Source organism: Leptodactylus fuscus, chromosome 5 (assembly GCF_031893055.1).
Source record: "Leptodactylus fuscus isolate aLepFus1 chromosome 5, aLepFus1.hap2, whole genome shotgun sequence".
Lineage (NCBI taxonomy): Eukaryota > Metazoa > Chordata > Amphibia > Anura > Leptodactylidae > Leptodactylus > Leptodactylus fuscus.
The window spans coordinates 117,998,036-118,017,869 of NC_134269.1; the positions used below are offsets into that span (position 1 = coordinate 117,998,036).

Sequence of the window (19,834 nt, forward strand, 5' to 3'; positions counted from 1 at the left end):
TTGAACATTTCCTTACATGAACACCTGTATAAAAATACAAAGAGCCTTGAGAACATATGGGCACATGCTTTCCTTTACACTCCACTACATACCTTGCAATAGTTTTGATTATACTGTCAAGTTCATCAGCCGAAGGAGGATTCCGACCTCCTGTTGGGAAGACTAGATTGATAGGATCAAAGAGCCTAGACAAGGACTTAGACAGGTAGGCACCTTCATAGGGTTGCAGGGAGTCTTTCAGAGTTTTCTCTGGACTAAAGAGGAAACAAATCTCATTACTCACAAGCTGTAAAATAAAAATTACCTTATTTCTTACTTTAAATTATTGCTCCACCTATATAGGAGTTGCAATCATAACAAATACATGATCCTGAAATGTCTGTATTATATGCTAGCTTTAGAACTTCATTTTACATTATTGAAGTATCATCTGAAAAAAACAAAACGCTGAACATTTTAAAAAAGCGCCTTTCCTTTATCATTAGCCATACCTTCCCTAAGTAACATCAATGAAAAAACATGTAGCTGCTGGACTCTGAAAAGGAAAAAAATAAGGGGGCCCATTAGACTAAAAATGCAGTCTAGGGAAGGAGGATTCGAGCAGATTAATATATATATTTTGTAGGTGGTGCTGCAGATCTGCCACAGATCTCGCCTGCAGCATAAATTCATGTGCTGAGGATTTAAAATCATGCAACATGTGAATGAGATTTTGTAAAAACTGGCTTCTCAAATACAGTGAAGTATCACCTAGTGGCCACCAACGATCATGAGCATAAAATGAGATCTTTCCACACCCACAGCACAAGTAAAAGTTTCAATAAGGCATAAATCAGTTCCATATGCTAATAATTATGTAGGAAATATATCATAATTGTATCCAGTAACCAAATGTGCCAGGTCTGCCTAAAACCATCATGGCGACCGAGGACTTCAGCAAGGAGCTCCTCCATTCGTATAAGATTGATGAGCTCTTGAGCTCACTCACAGAGAGTAGAGGTCACCAGAGATCTGCAGTGGCAAGGAATCCCAATGTAGGCCATTACCAGGCTAAAGCAGATAATTGATTTTTTTTTCAGTTTTATAATCCCATTCGTCCCTAACAGGGAAAGGAGAATTAAAAAAAATAAATAAAATAAAAATCAATCTCTTCTTACACACTGTCAGCTGCATGTGCTCTGCACACTGGTTGGAGTAAATACTGGGATTATGTGAGCTAACAGGCATGATCTTGGTCTTATTTTAAAGCCAAGATTGTGGCTCTAGTCCCTGAGGCTTAAAGAAAGTGCACCCTCTGAAGTTTCAATGAAAGTATCCTGCTAAGGGAAAACTGTAATGTTCTTTGCTAAAATCCTAAGAGATCGTTCACATCTGCGCCTGTACTCCGTTCTGCAGGTTTCCGTTCCCTGCACAAAACAGGGGCAGGAAATGGAAACCTGCCGGAATGTTTCAAGCCCATTCATTTGAATGGGCTTGAAAAGTCTCCGGCCGTGTGCGCCGGTGAGCGTTTTATGCTCTCCGTGGCAAAACTTTTTTTTTTTTTAAACTGGACACAGAGTCGGGCATGCAGTACTCTGTGTTCGGTTTAAAAAAAAAACAGTTTCGTTGCGGAGAGCATAAACCGCTCACTGGCGCTCATGGCCGGACTCGGCATGACACGTTTCCATCTTCTGCATGCAGAAGACGGAAACCTGAAAATGGAGATATTTTCAAAACGGTCAGGGGACTAAAGGGACTGGAGATGATAAATAAAAAGACACCTGTGGGAAGTTTTTTAGGGAGGGGCTGCTTATGGAGCAGTATAGAGCAAAGATCTACTACCAGAAGGAATTACACATAGGGCATTCCCACCAATGTGCTCTACTCAGTAGAGAGCAGCACATGTCAGGAACCTCAGGGGCAAAAGCATGGACTAACACTGGTGTGTGTACCAATGGGAGAGGATTTTATAATTCATCTACTGGGCTCTACAGGCAAACAACCAAGGTGTGAGTGAGAGTATATGCTTTTTCAATAACCAAGACCTCAAGCAATCCACCATGATCGACCAACTATTTATCAATGAAGACCAGATACCCCAGATGTTCCAAGGATCAGTTATTAGTTTTAGAAAGAATAACAGAAAAACAGCCAAGTTATAAGAAAATATGTTACAGAATTACTTTACAGAGAATACAAGTTTTTACTAATGTATACATGGCAGATCCTCTTTAACTTTCAGTTGATCTGCTACTGATGCCATGGGTAAGGTGACAAAATATATTAGAAATATGACTATTTACATTAATAAAATCTAGTTAACTATAACCATTAAAAAACGCAATTCATTGCCAATGAAAACATACTTAAAAGTGAGTGAAATGCGTAAAACGTGCGATTACACAGAATAGAAGCCATATGACTTGCACTGACAAACTAATTATCATCTTAAAGACGACTTTAATATGAACTGTCGGACCTTAATAGCAATGAAAGTGGATTCTACTTGGCATACACATACTCACTCGTGATCTAGTTTCTTCATTGTGAAAACATCTTTTGTGTCATCTTCAATTTGCTGTATCTCAGGGACAAAATCTGAGTTGCCACTACTTGCAAAGGAACCTTGTAAGTTCTGACTGTATTGCTGGAGACGTTTCCACAAGTCATTGTACAGTCTTAATAGTTTAGGATATTCTCCTTCAAAAGCTTGTTTCAGGAATGTGGAAGCTAGGAAATAGAACAGAAATGTGGGCAATGTCAAAATGAATAACGTAATGTGGTCTCTGAAGGTGGTGTACAAAAAGAACCTTTAGTTAGAGAACAAATGATTGTCTTGTTCTATTCAATCACATCTTGAATGTCCAAAAGGAATATTAAAAATATATGAAAAATTGCTTGTACATTTTCACAACGTTAAATATCATGAAAAGATAGGGCAAGACCAAATCTACAAACATGACAACTGGAATTTTTTTTATGATATCCACCAAACAAATGAACAGAGCCAAACTATAACCATCTAGAAAAGCTTTAGTTATATGGCTTCAACATAGTCTACTTTAGATCAAAAGACAGTGTTGTTTTTCAGGCAAGTGTTTGGTTAGTACACAGTGTGATTGTCATTCAGGACTATCCCCCTCTGCTTTTGTAGTGCTGCTTGTCAGGTCATCCACCATCTCTACATCTTGGCCTTCAGTGATGACAGTTCATCACATACACTCACCGGCCACTTTATTAGGTACACCTGTCCAACTGCTCGTTAACACTTAATTTCTAATCAGCCAATCACATGGCGGCAACTCAGTGCATTTAGGCATGTAGACATGGTCAAGACAATCTCCTGCAGTTCAAACCGAGCATCAGTATGGGGAAGAAAGGTGATTTGAGTGCCTTTGAACGTGGCATGGTTGTTGGTGCCAGAAGGGCTGGTCTGAGTATTTCAGAAACTGCTGATCTACTGGGATTTTCACGCACAACCATCTCTAGGGTTTACAGAGAATGGTCCGAAAAAGAAAAAACATCCAGTGAGCGGCAGTTCTGTGGGCGGAAATGCGTTGTTGATGCCAGAGGTCAGAGGAGAATGGCCAGACTGGTTCGAGCTGATAGAAAGGCAACAGTGACTCAAATAGCCACCCGTTACAACCAAGGTAGCCAGAAGAGCATCTCTGAACGCACAGTACGTCGAACTTTGAGGCAGATGGGCTACAGCAGCAGAAGACCACACCGGGTGCCACTCCTTTCAGCTAAGAACAGGAAACTGAGGCTACAATTTGCACAAGCTCATCGAAATTGGACAATTGAAGATTGGAAAAACGTTGCCTGGTCTGATGAGTCTCGATTTCTGCTGCGACATTCGGATGGTAGGGTCAGAATTTGGCGTCAACAACATGAAAGCATGGATCCATCCTGCCTTGTATCAACGGTTCAGGCTGGTGGTGGTGGTGTCATGGTGTGGGGAATATTTTCTTGGCACTCTTTGGGCCCCTTGGTACCAATTGAGCATCGTTGCAACGCCAAAGCCTACCTGAGTATTGTTGCTGACCATGTCCATCCCTTTATGACCACAATGTACCCAACATCTGATGGCTACTTTCAGCAGGATAATGCGCCATGTCATAAAGCTGGAATCATCTCAGACTGGTTTCTTGAACATGACAATGAGTTCACTGTACTCCAATGGCCTCCACAGTCACCAGATCTCAATCCAATAGAGCATCTTTGGGATGTGGTGGAACGGGAGATTCGCATCATGGATGTGCAGCCGACAAATTTGCGGCAACTGTGTGATGCCATCATGTCAATATGGACCAAAATCTCTGAGGAATGCTTCCAGCACCTTGTTGAATCTATGCCACGAAGAATTGAGGCAGTTCTGAAGGCAAAAGGGGGTCCAACCCGTTACTAGCATGGTGTACCTAATAAAAATGCCGGTGAGTGTACATGTAACTGCTGAGATCACATGTCCATGTGTAAGTGCTATTATTGAAGACCAGGACATAGAACCCTGATAGTGACCCAGGAAGCTGCAGCATGGAGGAAGCAGGGAATCAGTAAACCGAGTATTAGTCAGTTCATTATTTTAGGCCATTCTCAGCTTTTGGACAAAAATAACTTTAAGGAGCTGGTCAGCCACATTAAGTTATGTAATTTTGTGCACAGATAGTCACCACTAGGAGATTACTGCACACTGTTTATGCACTGAACTCAATAATACACGGCATGCTGTAAGCACATACTGTAGCTCCCCATACTGGTGGCTGCAGGCAAATAAAATTGTAGAATTTCATTCAGTTTCAATGAATGGTTTATTGAGATCTATATCAGAAGAACACCATAATTGTGCCATAATGGATATAGCAAAACTTTAAACCAGGGGTAGGCAACCTTCGGCACTCCAGCTGTTGTACAACTACAACTCCCAGCATGAATACTTGCTCCGCTGTTCTAAGAACTCCCATGGAAGTGAATGGAGCATGTTGGGAGTTGTAGTTTCACAGCAGCTGGGGTTCCGAAGGTTGCTGACCCCTGCTCTAAACCCTATTCTAAAACCCACATCTCTCTTGGTCAACACCCTGTGACCAAAATCTGTAATGGATACACAATCCACATCATCAATCAGGAGTTCTACATATGAATCCTACTGCAGACTTAATCCACTACAATAGAGTAGGTGAATTCCATTATATGGTGCAAATTTTCATTTTCACCACATAGCCAACAATGCATTCAGACTATGTTGTACACAATAATACATTCCCTTCCAATTTATTGATCCCATTAGTTTATATCCAGTCCATAGGGTAATCATGAGTTAAAATGTGTCAAACTAGTCAAACTAGTCTAGGCGTAGTTTTGGGACTAGTGCAACATACATTCAAAAAGTGAACCAAACACAGCCATGTCCCTGAATTCATATGCCCCACCACAGCATGCTTAGAGAAAGATTCATATAACTTCAAAATATATAAGCATTATACAGTATATACAGTACCAGTCAAAAGTTTGAACACACCTCTTCATGCTATGGGATTTTTTTTAGCCTTTTTTTTTTTACATTGTAGATTCATATTAAAGACATGGAATCTATGAAGAAACACTTATGGAATTAGATAGCAAACAAATATTTTAAATGATTTAAATTAGCTCCCTTTTGCTTTGACAGATTTGCACACTCTTGGCATTGTCTCGATCAGCTTACCTGTAAAGATATTCAACAGTTTTGAACAGGGGTGGGTAATTAATTTTCCCATGGGGCCACATGAGAAATTAAAATGGTTCTAGAGGACTATGCCCCACCCACTTCTATGTTGACTCCACCCATTCTCATCCATTTTTCCATGTACCTCCACACAGTATAATGCTCCTACAGTCACCCTAACATTATATCCCCCACATTATAATGTTCTCCTCCAAATGTCCCACAGTATTAAGTCCCTCTCCTCGTGCATTAAACTGGGGCAGCTGAAGGGGAACATTAAACTGGGGCTTATAAGCACCCATGGATCCGAGTTGGATCATGTGCTGTCATAAATGTCTATGTGGCCTGTCGGTACCTAATCTCTATAACTATTGATTTGCTGCCAGACTCTTGTAAATCTGTGCCATTTATAATGAGATTGATTGTCCATAATGGGTGGCCTTAAAAGCGGCTCTGGTTGCCCCAACCTCACTTCAGGCCCTTTTGCAAACTCCCGAATCAATTTCATACACACTTTCAGCAACTGCCAAGGTTATTACCTACATGCTGCTACTGTGGCAATGAGTATGTTTCAGATTTAGATTACAAAGCCCTTATGGCCTGTACTCCACCTATTCTCTAATCCTCTCTTCCCTTCTGGCCTATCCCCCAATGTGTCTGTTTGGTGGAGACACGCTAGGTTTAGGCTTCTCAATGACATTCTAAAGACTACTACACCCGTACTTATTCCCCACCTTCCTATGAATTTTTTACGACTTACTCAGTTCTTTCTTTTCCTGTACTTGCTCACCATGCTTAACCCTGAAATTGCCCACACGTGCTTTGAGAGACTGTGTTTGTATTGAGTAGTCAACAGAGCTTCCCTTTCCTTCATATATGGTATACTGACTTTAATTGCACTTTATGTTGGCCTGGGAGCAGGACCTGAAGACCTCACTTACCTCAATAGATTGATTGGTGCACCTTCATGAGCAAGGGCAGTTGGCAGTTTAACAATTTTTACTTACCACTTAAACCCTTTAACAACGCAAGGTTAGCGTTAGCATTAAAGCTCTCTGACTTTTTTCATATTTTCTATCTGTGCCTTCCAAAATTCATAACATTTTACTTTTCCATTGACATTTCTATGTGAGGACTTACTCTTTGCGTTATACAGTCCTATGAAAAAGTTTGGGCACCCCTATTAATCTTAATCATTTTTTGTTCTAAATATTTTGGTGTTTTCAACAGCCATTTCAGTTTGATATATCTAATAACTGATGGACACAGTAATATTTCAGGATTGAAATGAGGTTTATTGTACTAACAGAAAATGTGCAATATGCATTAAACCAAAATTTGACCGGTGCAAAAGTATGGGCACCTCAACAGAAAAGTGACATTAATATTTAGTAGATCCTCCTTTTGCAAAGATAACAGCCTCTAGTCGCTTCCTGTAGCTTTTAATCAGTTCCTGGATAAAGGTATTTTGGACAAACAATTCAAGTTCAGTTAAGTTAGATGGTCGCCGAGCATGGACAGCCCGCTTCAAATCATCCCACAGATGTTCAATGATATTCAGGTCTGGGGACTGGGATGGCCATTCCAGAACATTGTAATTGTTCCTCTGCATGAATGCCTGAGGATTTGGAGCGGTGTTTTGGATCATTGTCTTGCTGAAATATCCATCCCCGGCGTAACTTCAACTTCGTCACTGATTCTTGAACATTATTCTCAAGAATCTGCTGATACTGAGTGGAATCCATGCGACCCTCAACTTTAACAAGATTCCCTATGCTTCATCTCTCTTTCCCCCTCCACTCTAAATACCCCCCCCCTTCCCTTCTCGTCCCCTTCTCTCTTCCTTCCTTGCCCGTGTTCCCCCTTGTCTCCCCCTTTTCTCTCGCTAGTTGTGTCCCTGTCTTGTCTACTGTCTTACCCGGTCTTATGCTGTCTCAGGCAATGTGCGCTTCTTATAGGTCCCTTGGCTTGAATATGCCTAGTCTGGTATGTTGCTCTATGAATGAGCTCTCACAGTTTCTGTCTCTCCAAGAAGAGCTGTATTTCTTTATTTTCTTGTTCATTATATTGATTATTCAGCTTTTGTTTCTCTAAGAAGAAATGTATCTTTCTGTTCATTATATTGAAAATTTAATAAACTTTCAATAAAAAAAAAAAGATTCCCGATGCCGGCATTGGCCACACAGCCCCAAAGCATGATGGAACCTCCACCAAATTTTACAGTGGGTAGCATGTGTTTTTCTTGGAATGCTGTTTCTTTTTGGACGCCATGCATAACGCCTTTTTTTATAACCAAACAACTCAATTTTTGTTTCCAAAATGAAGCTGCCTTGTCCAAATGTGCTTTTTCATACCTCAGGCAACTCTATTTGTGGCGTACGTGCAGAAACGGCTTCTTTCTCATCACTCTCCCATACAGCTTCTATTTGTGCAAAGTGCGCTGTATAGTTGACCGATGCACAGTGACACCAATATGATGCTGCAGCTCTTTGGAGGTGGTCTGTGGATTGTCCTTGACTGTTCTCACCATTCTTCTTCTCTGCCTTTCTGATATTTTTCTTGGCCTGCCACTTCTGGGCTTAACAAGAACTGTCCCTGTGGTCTTCCATTTCCTTACTATGTTCCTCACAGTGGAAACTGACAGGTTAAATCTCTGAGACAACTTTTTGTATCCTTCCCCTGAACAACTATGTTGAACAATCTTTGTTTTCAGATCATTTGAGAGTTGTTTTGAGTAGCCCATGATGCCACTCTTCAGAGGAGATTCAAATAGGAGATCAACTTGCAATTGGCCACCTTAAATACCTTTTCTTATGATTGGATAGATCTGGCTATGAAGTTCAAAGCTCACTGAGGTTACAAAACCAATTTTGTGCTTCAGTAAGTCAGTAAAAAGTAGTTAGGGGAATTCAAATCAATAAAATGATAAGGGTGCCCATACTTTTGCACCGGTCAAATTTTGGTTTAATGCATATTGCACATTTTCTGTTAGTACAATAAACCTCATTTCAATCCTGAAATATTACTGTGTCCATCAGTTATTAGATATATCAAACTGAAATGGCTGTTGAAAACACCAAAATATTTAGAACAAAAAATGATTAAGATTAATAGGGGTGCCCAAACTTTTTCATAGGACTGTAAGTGGTACTTTCATTTGCCACTATTTTGGGGTAAACATGTTTGGATTAGCTTTTATTAATGTTACTGCGGCTCCAAGTGAAAAAAAAAACTACAATTCTATCATTAATTTTTGCATTTTGTTTTTACAATGTTCACTCGGTATTAAAAATGACATAGTAACTTTGCCTTGTAGGTCATTATGTCTATGGCGACGCAATATTTATATTGGTTTTATTAGGTTTTGCTACTTTTACTAACTAAAAAGTAAATTTACAAAAATAAATAATTTGCCTGGGGTCACTGACATCTATAACATTTTTGCAGTTTTGTTGATGTAGTGATGTCAGGGCTCTTTATTTACAGGGCAAGTTGTAGTTTTTATTGGTACCAATATTTGGTATGAATGACATTTTGATCACTTATTATTGTTATTTTTGGGAAAGGTGAGGGGACCAAAACACATTAATGTTCGCATTGTGGTAGAAAAAAATTATGTTTTTTTTGTTTGTTTTTTTGCATTTTCATGTGTTCAATGTGAATATACAATGTAGGAAATTAAAGATAAATAAATTAATAAGTAAAACAAAACAAGAAAATGCAAGAAATGAAAGGCCTTTCTGTACTGGTACTATATATTAGCTATCACACTAAAGAATACAGACTACATATCAATTGCATCCAAGCTGCAACACACAACTTGCAAAATGTAAGATTAATGCTCAAACTATATTCTATCAGATGTGTCAACAACGTTGAAAACTTACAGGTTGTTGCCTTCTCAAAATGAGAAGAAAGGATCTGTGTAACAGAATTCCAAAACGTGTGCAAAATATCAGAGTGACCATCCTAAAAACAGAGACAATAGAGACATTAAAATGACAGATAAAAATGTTCCAAACTCACAGTATAATCTTGTTTAAAAAGGTTTTCCACGTAAACTGGAAAATCCATAGGGAGCCCTGTCCTTTGTTTCAACATCACATCCACAGTTCCTTCCCATGCTAACAATAGCTGGGCGGGAAGTGAAGTGGCTCAAATGACTGCTACAGTTAGAAATTTTGTCTCAGTGGTCACATTTTGGGTATGGTGATGTCACTGATAATACATTACTAGTACAAAGCACCTGAGTTGCTTTCCTTCTGGCCCCGTCAGGGCTGGAATGGGATGGAACAGAGGACCAGGGAAAGTAGCTCTTTCCTTTTTTTAATTTTTTTTTATTTTACAACCCCTTCCCCCCAGCTGGGTTTATTTAAATACTATTGAAAGTCAAAACTTATTCAGCTGATGTTTATTTTACAGAATGGATTTTAAATATGTTTGAGTATTTAGCGAACTAAAAATTAAAATGCCAATCATCAACTGTAAAAAAGCTGGAGACTGCATAAATATACCAAAAATTGGTTAGTAAGAGATACATAAAATTCACTATTATTTAATATGACATTTTTACTAAGCTTTCAGCATATATGCAAGAAAAGTTTGGTTCTTTATGGAAACATTTGTAAGCATATATATATTAAATGTAAAAAAAACTCAAGATGTGAACCAAGCCTAAAACTGCAACCAGACTACTGCACACACAGTGGGGCACATTTACTAATCCCATCTAACTTTTAAACAGTATAACTTAGATTAATCAATCATAAAATGTCAGATCACAGTGGCTGGACGATAAATCTGGCTCATCTTTAGACTGTCTTATCTATGTTTATACCACATTAGTCGGCTTAGTGTGTAACAGTAATTTGCAACAGAAAGTCACCACACTCTGTTGCATCTTAAGCCCTACCTCTTTTGTTAAGCCCCACCCACTTGTTGAGCAAGGCAAAAAAAAAAAAAAAGTGTCCTGGATCACATGTAGTGAGTTCACAGCATATCTGCCTCAGGCAGCTAACACATTATACATTTCAGTATCTGTGATTTGGATGAGACTTAAAGAGGACCTTTCACAAACTCCACCTCTTTGCATAAGTGCCATATCACTATTTCTAGAACTGGTGGAATTGTTTTTTCTTGCGTTTCTGACCTATCAGTCCAGGTTGTCGTATCAGGCTCAAAACCTAACTGAACTGGTCATAATTCCTTGACTCAGGAACAGTTACAGAAAACAATTCCAGTAGTTCCAGAATCAGAGGAGCAGCACCTAATAAAGGATGCTAAGAATTGGAGGTGGTGACAAGTCTTCTTTAAACAAATCCATAGCGTGGAAAGAAAAAATAATAAAGTAGTGCAAATTATTGATGCTGTGGGTTTGCAAATTGCAGCATGTCAATTATTGCTGCAGATTTCATGGCAGTATTCAACCTTTGCTGCAGATACAGCTGCAACCCACAGAGAAAACTAAGGTTTACTGCAGGGTATATCCACAATGGACCGCTACATATGGCCTAAAATAAATACATAAAGGTAGAAGCAAGTAGAATAGTTTTTGGTGCAAATTAAGCCAGAATTCTAGGATATGTAGCTTGGTAAAGCTGCTGTAGTGCAGACTTCTATATATAGGGACCCATAGATATTGCAGGAGTCATTTTAATGAAAATTATACCGTAAAAAATACAATCCAATATAATATGCACACTAGGCTGCTTTATCATCCAGCTGTATAACAAACACTTCTATTTCTACAACTTGAAGAATAAAGACCCATGTGTATGAATGTGGCCTTTGGAGGAGCAGAAACAGTATATTTCTATTAATAGATAATCTCAGCTTTATAACAAAAAAGGTGTGACTAATTATAAAAGTCTAAGGGATTAACCCCCATATTGGTGGCCTAGCACAAAGAAATACAGTACATGACATCTCTTGATATCATTGCAATGGTAAATAAATGGTATTTGTTGTGAAGACTATCTCTCTTGCACCTTTCCTATTGGTTTGGACTACTGGCAAAATACAGAAACAACTCTTCACCAGAAGGAAAATTGCCTCTCTAAATCCACCTTTATGCTAAGGCGCACTTTCTGGAAAATTAGTGTTCTTTGTTGCAGAATTTTCTGTATTTTATTTTAACCACTTCGGTACCGGGCCAATTTGTATGCCCATAGCTGTGTATACAGAGCTGATTGAGCGCTGTATACACAGTGATCGAGAAGGCAGGGAATGCAATAAACCTTTCCTACCTTCTCTCTGGGAGCTCCGGCTGAAGTTACAGCCGGCTCCTAGTATCAGCAGCTGCACGATGTCCGTGCAGCTGCTGTGTTCTGACTAGACGTACTGGTACGTCCTGTCAGAACTAGGCAACCACTATCCGGACGTTTATAGTCTATGGGTGGTTCGGAAGTGGTTAAAATCACAAGCAAGAATGCCCTTAAAAGGAATGAGAAATATAACAGGACGTACTTATACCTTTCCATTCTGTTAAATCTACTCCTGGCTTTGGCTCAAAAAATAGCAGCAAAATCTGCAACAAAAAAAGTGTCTTTTCCACAATGTGTGGCTCCATCCTGAGGGATCTATCTTGTAGGTCAACATCTGACCCACCCAAGGGCTATAAAACTTGACTAGAGTTTCTAGCCATATCAAAAGACAAGGGGAAAGAATCCTCAAACAATTCTATGGTGACAGTTCTTTTTAGAGAGGGCTCTGGCTTAGTTTAGTAGAGTTGTCTTTCTACTGCAAATACTATTGAGAACTATCATGTGACCTCATAATCATCAAAGGGCCACCCCCCAGTCTTCTGCCCTACCTCTTCTGTAAAAATGCCACCCTGCTCCAATTCTCATATAATCTGCTCTCTATAGCCAACCCCTCTCACATTCTGCCCACTGACACATACAGTATCGGGTCACCATGCCTTCTACAGCATTACCTGCATCTAGCAGGACCTTGGGTGACAACAGGCTCACGTTTTAAGTTCCTGGAAGGTGAATTTTAGTATTAGCTCTGCAACGATTCATACACTAGGCATGGGTACATACACCAGACATGGGAGATAGCATCAGCAATAGCATATTGAATCTACTTTAATGACTACTTGCATAGCTTTAAAGGCAAAAAAAACCACTGGAGTGTCACTTTAATCCTTAGCTTTGAAGAGAGGCGATTATATTTGATCCTCATCTCCATGCTTACAAAGTGTGAAGTTCATTAAAGAATGCAATGGATTAAAAGTAGTCGTAACTGGTTTGTTTGTGGATATGTGACACTTATTAAAAGGGTTCTACAGCTTAACGGAATTGGTGTCCTTTATACCAGAAAAAAACAAAAAACGTTTAAACATATTGAATGATGTTTAAATATTCAAAATAATATTTAAAAGAGGTTGTACCAAGGTTAGAAGTTGTCAGTATGATAGGGAATCACTTCCTAAATGTTGGGGACCCCCACTGATCCTGAGAACAGGGGCCTGGTTCTTCCATCCTGATGGAGTAGCAAGCCCAAGCATGTGCACTGCCGTGCTATTCATTTTCTATGAAACCACTGTATATAGCAGAATAAAAGGCTTTGCAAGGTCACACACCCCAACAACTTATACTGGGATAGACAATAGACAAACATGCTATCTATCCACAGGCACCAAAAAACAGTTTTGGTTTCTAGCATGACAAAGTATTGGCGATATGTCTAACGCTAGGTTCACACAGAAGAAGAATGCATGCAGAAGACGGAAAGCTGTCAGACCGGGTCCTGCCGTGTGCGCCGGTGAGCGTTTTATGCTCTTCGCCGCGAAACCGTTTTTTTTTTTTTTTTTTAAACCGGACACAGAGTACTGCATGTCCAACTCTGTGTCTGATTTTTAAAAAACGGTTTTGCGGCGGAGAGCATAAAACGCTCACCGGCGCTCACGGCCGGACATCTTTCAAACCCATTCAAATGAATGGGTATGAAAGAGTCCTGCAGGTTTCTGTCTCCTGCTCAGTTTTGTGCAGGAAACGGAAACCTGTATGAATGGAGTCCGGGCGCAGATGTGAACGAGAGCTCAATGAGAATATTTCTGCTCAAAATCTAAAATGCTATTTTGTAATAAGGTCACACAAAATTCTACTCCTTGCCTTCCTACTTTTTAAAGCAGCAGATAGCCTAGAAGGAAGAGAAGTATAATTTCAAGCTTTACACTAAGATCCAATGTAGCAGCCTGTTGCAGTTGTAGAAGCTTTTTATTCCACAGCTCTATACTTGCAAGATCCATTGTTTACCTGAATGTAAATGAAATCTGTAACACTCAAGTCTGTACTCCAAGACTGTGTGCATTGGAAATTGGACACTAACCTTTGCAATTTCATCAATAAAACAAACATGGGACACAGGGTCTCTTTTCTTTGTCAAAACCTTCTGGAGGTGTTGTACCTGTAATACACATTGTACATTAGGACGTTTTCACTCACTAAAGACAGTATGTAAAATCACAGTGTAAAAAGTTACCTGGACGCAGGCTGCATAGATTTGATCCATTAGTTTCTCCATATTAGTCCAAAGGGCTGCTCGAAACGCTGCTGTATTCCCTGGCTGAGGCATAGCTGCCCGTCCTGGTGCTCCTGACCAGAGAAAAAGTTACTTATTTATATATATTTATCTAGATACTAAATTCTAAATCTGTGCTAGGTGTAACACCGTTGGTACATATAATGTCTCTATATATATTATACATATATTTTCGCCATCCTCATGCTCTGCTTCATAGACCCCATGTATTTGGGATATGTGATGAGTCAATGTCCCACTGTATGTTATTTCTATACAACACCTAATTTCCCATATGTCATGTGAAGGAATGAAAATGTCACAGTTTCCTCTTCATATGGCAATGTGCAGCACATTGTATGATAACTGAAGAACTTTGTTTCAAACCTAGCTTTGGCAGAAAAGATGTGTAATAATGCAGTAAATATTATATGAAGACACTCACATTTCATACAACTATTTTTACAGTACTGTGACTTGCAAATAAGTCAATTTGTCATTTAATACTAAACAAAATTTACTTCTAGCATATTAATCAAACCACAATGATATAAGTGGTAAACACCATGTTGGAAAAACACATTTAAAACTTAAACAGGGATTCTGCTGAAAATAAAGAAAGCGACATTTCAATAGCACGGAACTAAAGTAGGTGGATATGCAAACAGAAAACTCATACAACAAAACTAGGCAGATAAAAGATAACTAAATCGGATTACTCTGAAGATTTAATGAAGATGGAGTTGACAGCTTTTTCATCTTACTTTATTCTTCTATTACATACAGTCCTATGAAAAAGTTTGGGCACCCCTATTAATTTTAATCATTTTTAGTTCTAAATATTTTTGTGTTTGCAACAGCCATTTCAGTTTGATATATCTAATAACTGATGGACACAGTAATATTTCAGGATTGAAATGAGGTTTATTGTATTAACAGAAAATGTGCAATATGCACTAAACCAAAATTTGACCGGTGCAAAAGTATGGGCACCTCAACAGAAAAGTGACATTAATATTTAGTAGATCCTCCTTTTGCAAAGATAACAGCCTCTAGTCGCTTCCTGTAGCTTTTAATCAGTTCTTGGATCCTGGATGAAGGTATTTTGGACCATTCCTCTTTACAAAACAATTCAAGTTCAGTTAAGTTTGATGGTCGCCGAGCATGGACAGCCCGCTCTCAAATGATCTGAAAACAAAGATTGTTCAACATAGTTGTTCAGGGGAAGGATACAAAAAGTTGTCTCAGAGATTTAACCTGTCAGTTTCCACTGTGAGGAACATAGTAAGGAAATGGAAGACCACAGGGACAGTTCTTGTTAAGCCCAGAAGTGGCAGGCCAAGAAAAATATCAGAAAGGCAGAGAAGAAGAATGGTGAGAACAGTCAAGGACAATCCACAGACCTCCTCCAAAGAGCTGCAGCATCATCTTGCTGCAGATGGTGTCACTGTGCATCGGTCAACAATTCAGCGCACTTTGCACAAGGAGAAGCTGTATGGGAGAGTGATGAGAAAGAAACCGTTTCTGCAAGCACGCCACAAACAGAGTCGCCTGAGGTATGCAAAAGCACATTTGGACAAGCCAGCTTCATTTTGGAAGAAGGTCCTGTGGACTGATGAAACAAAGATTGAGTTGTTTGGTCATACAAAAAGGCATTATGCATGGTGTCCAAAAAAACAGCATTCCAAGAAAAACACTTGCTACCCACTGTAAAATTTGGTGGAGGTTCCATCATGCTTTGGGGCTGTGTGGCCAATGCCGGCACCGGGAATCTTGTTAAAGTTGAGGGTTGCATGGATTCCACTCAGTATCAGCAGATTCTTGAGAATAATGTTCAAGAATCAGTGACGAAGTTGAAGTTACCCCGGAGATGGATATTTCAGCAAGACAATGATCCAAAACACTGCTCCAAATTGACTCAGGCATTCATGCAGAGGAACAATTACAATGTTCTGGAATGGCCATCCCAGTCCCCAGACCTGAATATCATTGAACATCTGTGGGATGATTTGAAGCGGGTTGTCCATGCTCGGCGACCATCAAACTTAACTGAACTTGAATTGTTTTGTAAAGAGTAATGGTCCAAAATACCTTCATCCAGGATCTGATTAAAAGCTACAAGAAGTGACTAGAGGCTGTTATCTTTGCAAAAGGAGGATCTTCTAAATGTTAATGTCACTTTTCTGTTGAGGTGCCCATACTTTTGCACCGGTCAAATTTTGGTTTAATGCATATTGCACATTTTCTGTTAGTACAATAAACCTGATTTCAATCCTGAAATATTACTATGTCCATCAGTTATTAGATATATCAAACTGAAATGGCTGTTGCAAACACCAAAATATTTAGAACTAAAAATGATTAAGATTAATAGGGGTGCCCAAACTTTTTCATAGGAATGTATATACCACAAGTATTGCAAGAAATTAGAATTGTAAAATATGAGGACTTCATGAATGCTGTAAATATATAATTCCTGCTTTAATCCAGACTCTACTGTAAATGTATTATTTATTGGCTGCCACCTACACTAGCTTTAGCACCTAAAGAAAAAACAAAAGACTACATATAGCTATAAATGCAAAAAAGATAAAAATTTGATTAACGCAACCATGCAGAAGAATCCATTGTGTGATGAGTATTGGGATGAGTCTGGAACTCTAAATGGCTAATGTTAAGCAATGCATCTTTTTATTCTTTTGTTTTATACTTTACCTTAGATGTTCTAACTGCTTATCTTTGCATGTGTAATATGCATTAATAAGTCAATCCTACTAATTTTAATGTTTGTTACTCTTTCACACAAAAACAGCTGAACGGATTTGAATTAAATTTGGCACATAGATAGTTTGTAACCTCGATTAAAACTTAGGCTACTTCTTATCCCCGTAAATGACATGGCTTCACAACTATTATGAATTTATATTCATATATTATATTAAACTGTTCTTTGCAGCAGACTGATAAAGCCAGGTCTGTTATCTCCCTATGTAAACACTCAGCTAACCCTGAGGCCATTGTGAACAGGCATTTGCATATTATCTGATCTGTTCCAGGCAGTGCTGATACCCTGGATGGGAAAACACCTGTAATCCAAATTGTCAGTTTGTCAATTTTAAACATGCCAGGAAAAAGAAAATCTAATTTGTCGCAAAATTCTAAAACAAGGAGAGCTATGAAGGTAGCCAGAAGTCAACAGAATTCTCCTCAAGCGGAGCTGAGGGGGATCATCAACTCTAACAACACACTCATTATATGGCATCCCAGCCAGCTGCTGAGATGCTGGAGCAATCACGGGAACAGTGTGAGGAACAAGTTCAGCAGCAGGACAGCTTGAGAGCTGCTGAAATGCCAGAGCAGGCAAACCATTGACAGCAGCAATGTGCTGAATATAGGCAGGTCATCGACCCCCAACAACATGCAGATGAAGTCGCGGGCAGAGGCTAGTATATAAATATAGGAAAAAAAGGTAAAGTATCATCATATTCAGAGGGCTATTTATAGTAAAATCTAAAAACAGACAAGGCAAAAAAAGAAAGTGACCCGAATAAAAAAAAACATTTTTATAGCCTGATAAATTGATAACAGTCACATGAAAACCTAGTGGCAGCTTTTCTATAACAAAAGGATCATAGAAACAGTATTATGTTTAGAAAACAGAATTATATGGGAAAGTCTCAACCACCAGCAAATGCACCTGTTTCAGATTTCATGCTGAGCATACAAAATAGAAAAAAACACAATACAGTGTAAAAATAGAAGGGCATACATTAGCAAGATAAACACTTATTCTTCACAGTTTGCAACAATGCTGAAATGAAATGTTTGCCTTTAAAGTGGTAAAAATTGCTTTCATACCTCTCTGAACGGCTTGTGATGTTTGTGTTAGAACCTTTATATCAAGAGCGTTGTTGATATTCTCATCAAGTGCTGCGCAATAACCATCCACAACACTGGTAATGGTATCTTTTAGAGCTCCCAGGTTGTAGAACACTTGCAATGCCGTCCCAACTTGTGTTGGATTCTAAGAAAGAAAAATAGAAAAGGTCAGAACAGAAGATCGTCCAAGTGTTTCTATTTAAAGCAAGTGCCAAATCTTGAGAGTTTTCAACATTTCTCAGTATCTATCCCCTATTTTAAATTTAAGGAAAACCTATTCTGTATGTTTATCTGTGCAAGCAACATAAAAATCACACGGAAAACAATCTCAGTCTTTATGAAAAAACATTCTGGATTTAAATTATTTATATGACAACTAAACCAACATTATGTGCACAAAGAGCCAAAATATTCAGCTGCACATGTCCCCAAATAAAATTCTTCTCCAGCCAGCTGTCTTACAGCAGGGGAGGGGGATGGAGGGTGGGTTTACACGACTGGCCATATAATCTAAATCATTTCCATTTTAGGCTTCCTGGATTTAATTAACTATATAATGTAAATGAAACAGGACCTGTTACTGACTCCTGATCAAATGGATTTTTTATTCTGATGACTTATTGACAGGATAGGTCATAAGTATGTGATCTTTGGGAGTCTGACACCCAGACCCTGCACAGATCAGCTGTTGCAGCTGCCTCCTGATGCCAGAAGCTGCTACTACACGGACAGCGCAAGCAACACCGCTCCTATTCAAGTACTGTGTAACAGGGGTTCTAAAGAATTGCAGTATTATGCATTGCTGTGAATGTACAAATAATAAGCCCACCTATTCCAATCCATGATCCTTTGTGCCCCCCACAGTATACTGGCCTAATAATGGCCCTGACAATGTATCATGATTCTTGTGTTCCTGACACAGCATAATGTCCCTTCAAAATGCTCCCTTTGCTGTGATCCCCATGTTATAATTTACCCCTGAATGTTCCCCTACAACATAAAATCCCGCGAAGATGTCCGCACATTATAATGTCCGCCAGAATATGCCCACAACTGTACGTTCCCCTGAAAGTTGGAATTGGGGTTTGCAAAATAAATAAATAAATAAAATTAAGACAGGTAGGCCTCAGCGAAAATTTGGAATTTAGGAAAGGCTTAGAGTGCTCCTACATGGCACAGTCCAGCCACATGTGGCCTGCACTAGAAGCGATAACATTTCAATGGTACAAGCTGAAAAATAGCAGAAAAGGTATTTGGGTGTCAATTGTTGGGGCTCTGCCTGTACTATGGCTATTGTATTAAATAGAAGGGCCAGGTGCTGTACAGCAATTAGGGCATGTGGCCAGGATGCCCTGTGTAAGGGCACTCTAATACTACTGTTAATTCTCACATGTATATTGCAGAAGACATATAATGGATAAGATCTTGCAAGAGATTTAAATACATTTCATGTTCTAGGCCAGACACTTTGTGCTTGGTATGTCATGTTCAAAAGTTTGTACATCTGGTATCCCTGTAATCTGTTAAGCATTAAACTAAGATGATCATTTTTCTGGGTCACCCACATTCAGATTTACTCAAAAGGCTTCAAACTGTATGTAATTACTAATCCACAGGAACTCGCATCTCATCCCACACTGGTGCCTGAGACAGGTGGGCATCCAGGACAATATCCTGGAGGGATTTTCACAGCTTGTCACACAAAATATTTGCTGGGATGTGAGATTATATAGTATTTATGACTTGTAA

The 19,834-nt window shown here is 39.1% G+C and overlaps 1 protein-coding gene across 1 annotated transcript in view; it reads right to left on the reverse strand.

Annotated features, from left to right (window-relative positions):
* Positions 1-19,834, reverse strand: part of COG5 (component of oligomeric golgi complex 5) — a 192,878-nt gene that overhangs the window by 49,164 nt on the left and 123,880 nt on the right. The window contains exons 8-13 of the mRNA XM_075274097.1: positions 18,065-18,230; positions 14,168-14,280; positions 14,015-14,092; positions 9,568-9,649; positions 2,505-2,709; positions 93-254 (exon numbers count right to left, since the gene is read on the reverse strand). Of these exons, the coding sequence (XP_075130198.1) occupies positions 93-254; positions 2,505-2,709; positions 9,568-9,649; positions 14,015-14,092; positions 14,168-14,280; positions 18,065-18,230 (806 nt within the window). The remainder of the gene's footprint in view (positions 1-92; positions 255-2,504; positions 2,710-9,567; positions 9,650-14,014; positions 14,093-14,167; positions 14,281-18,064; positions 18,231-19,834) is intronic.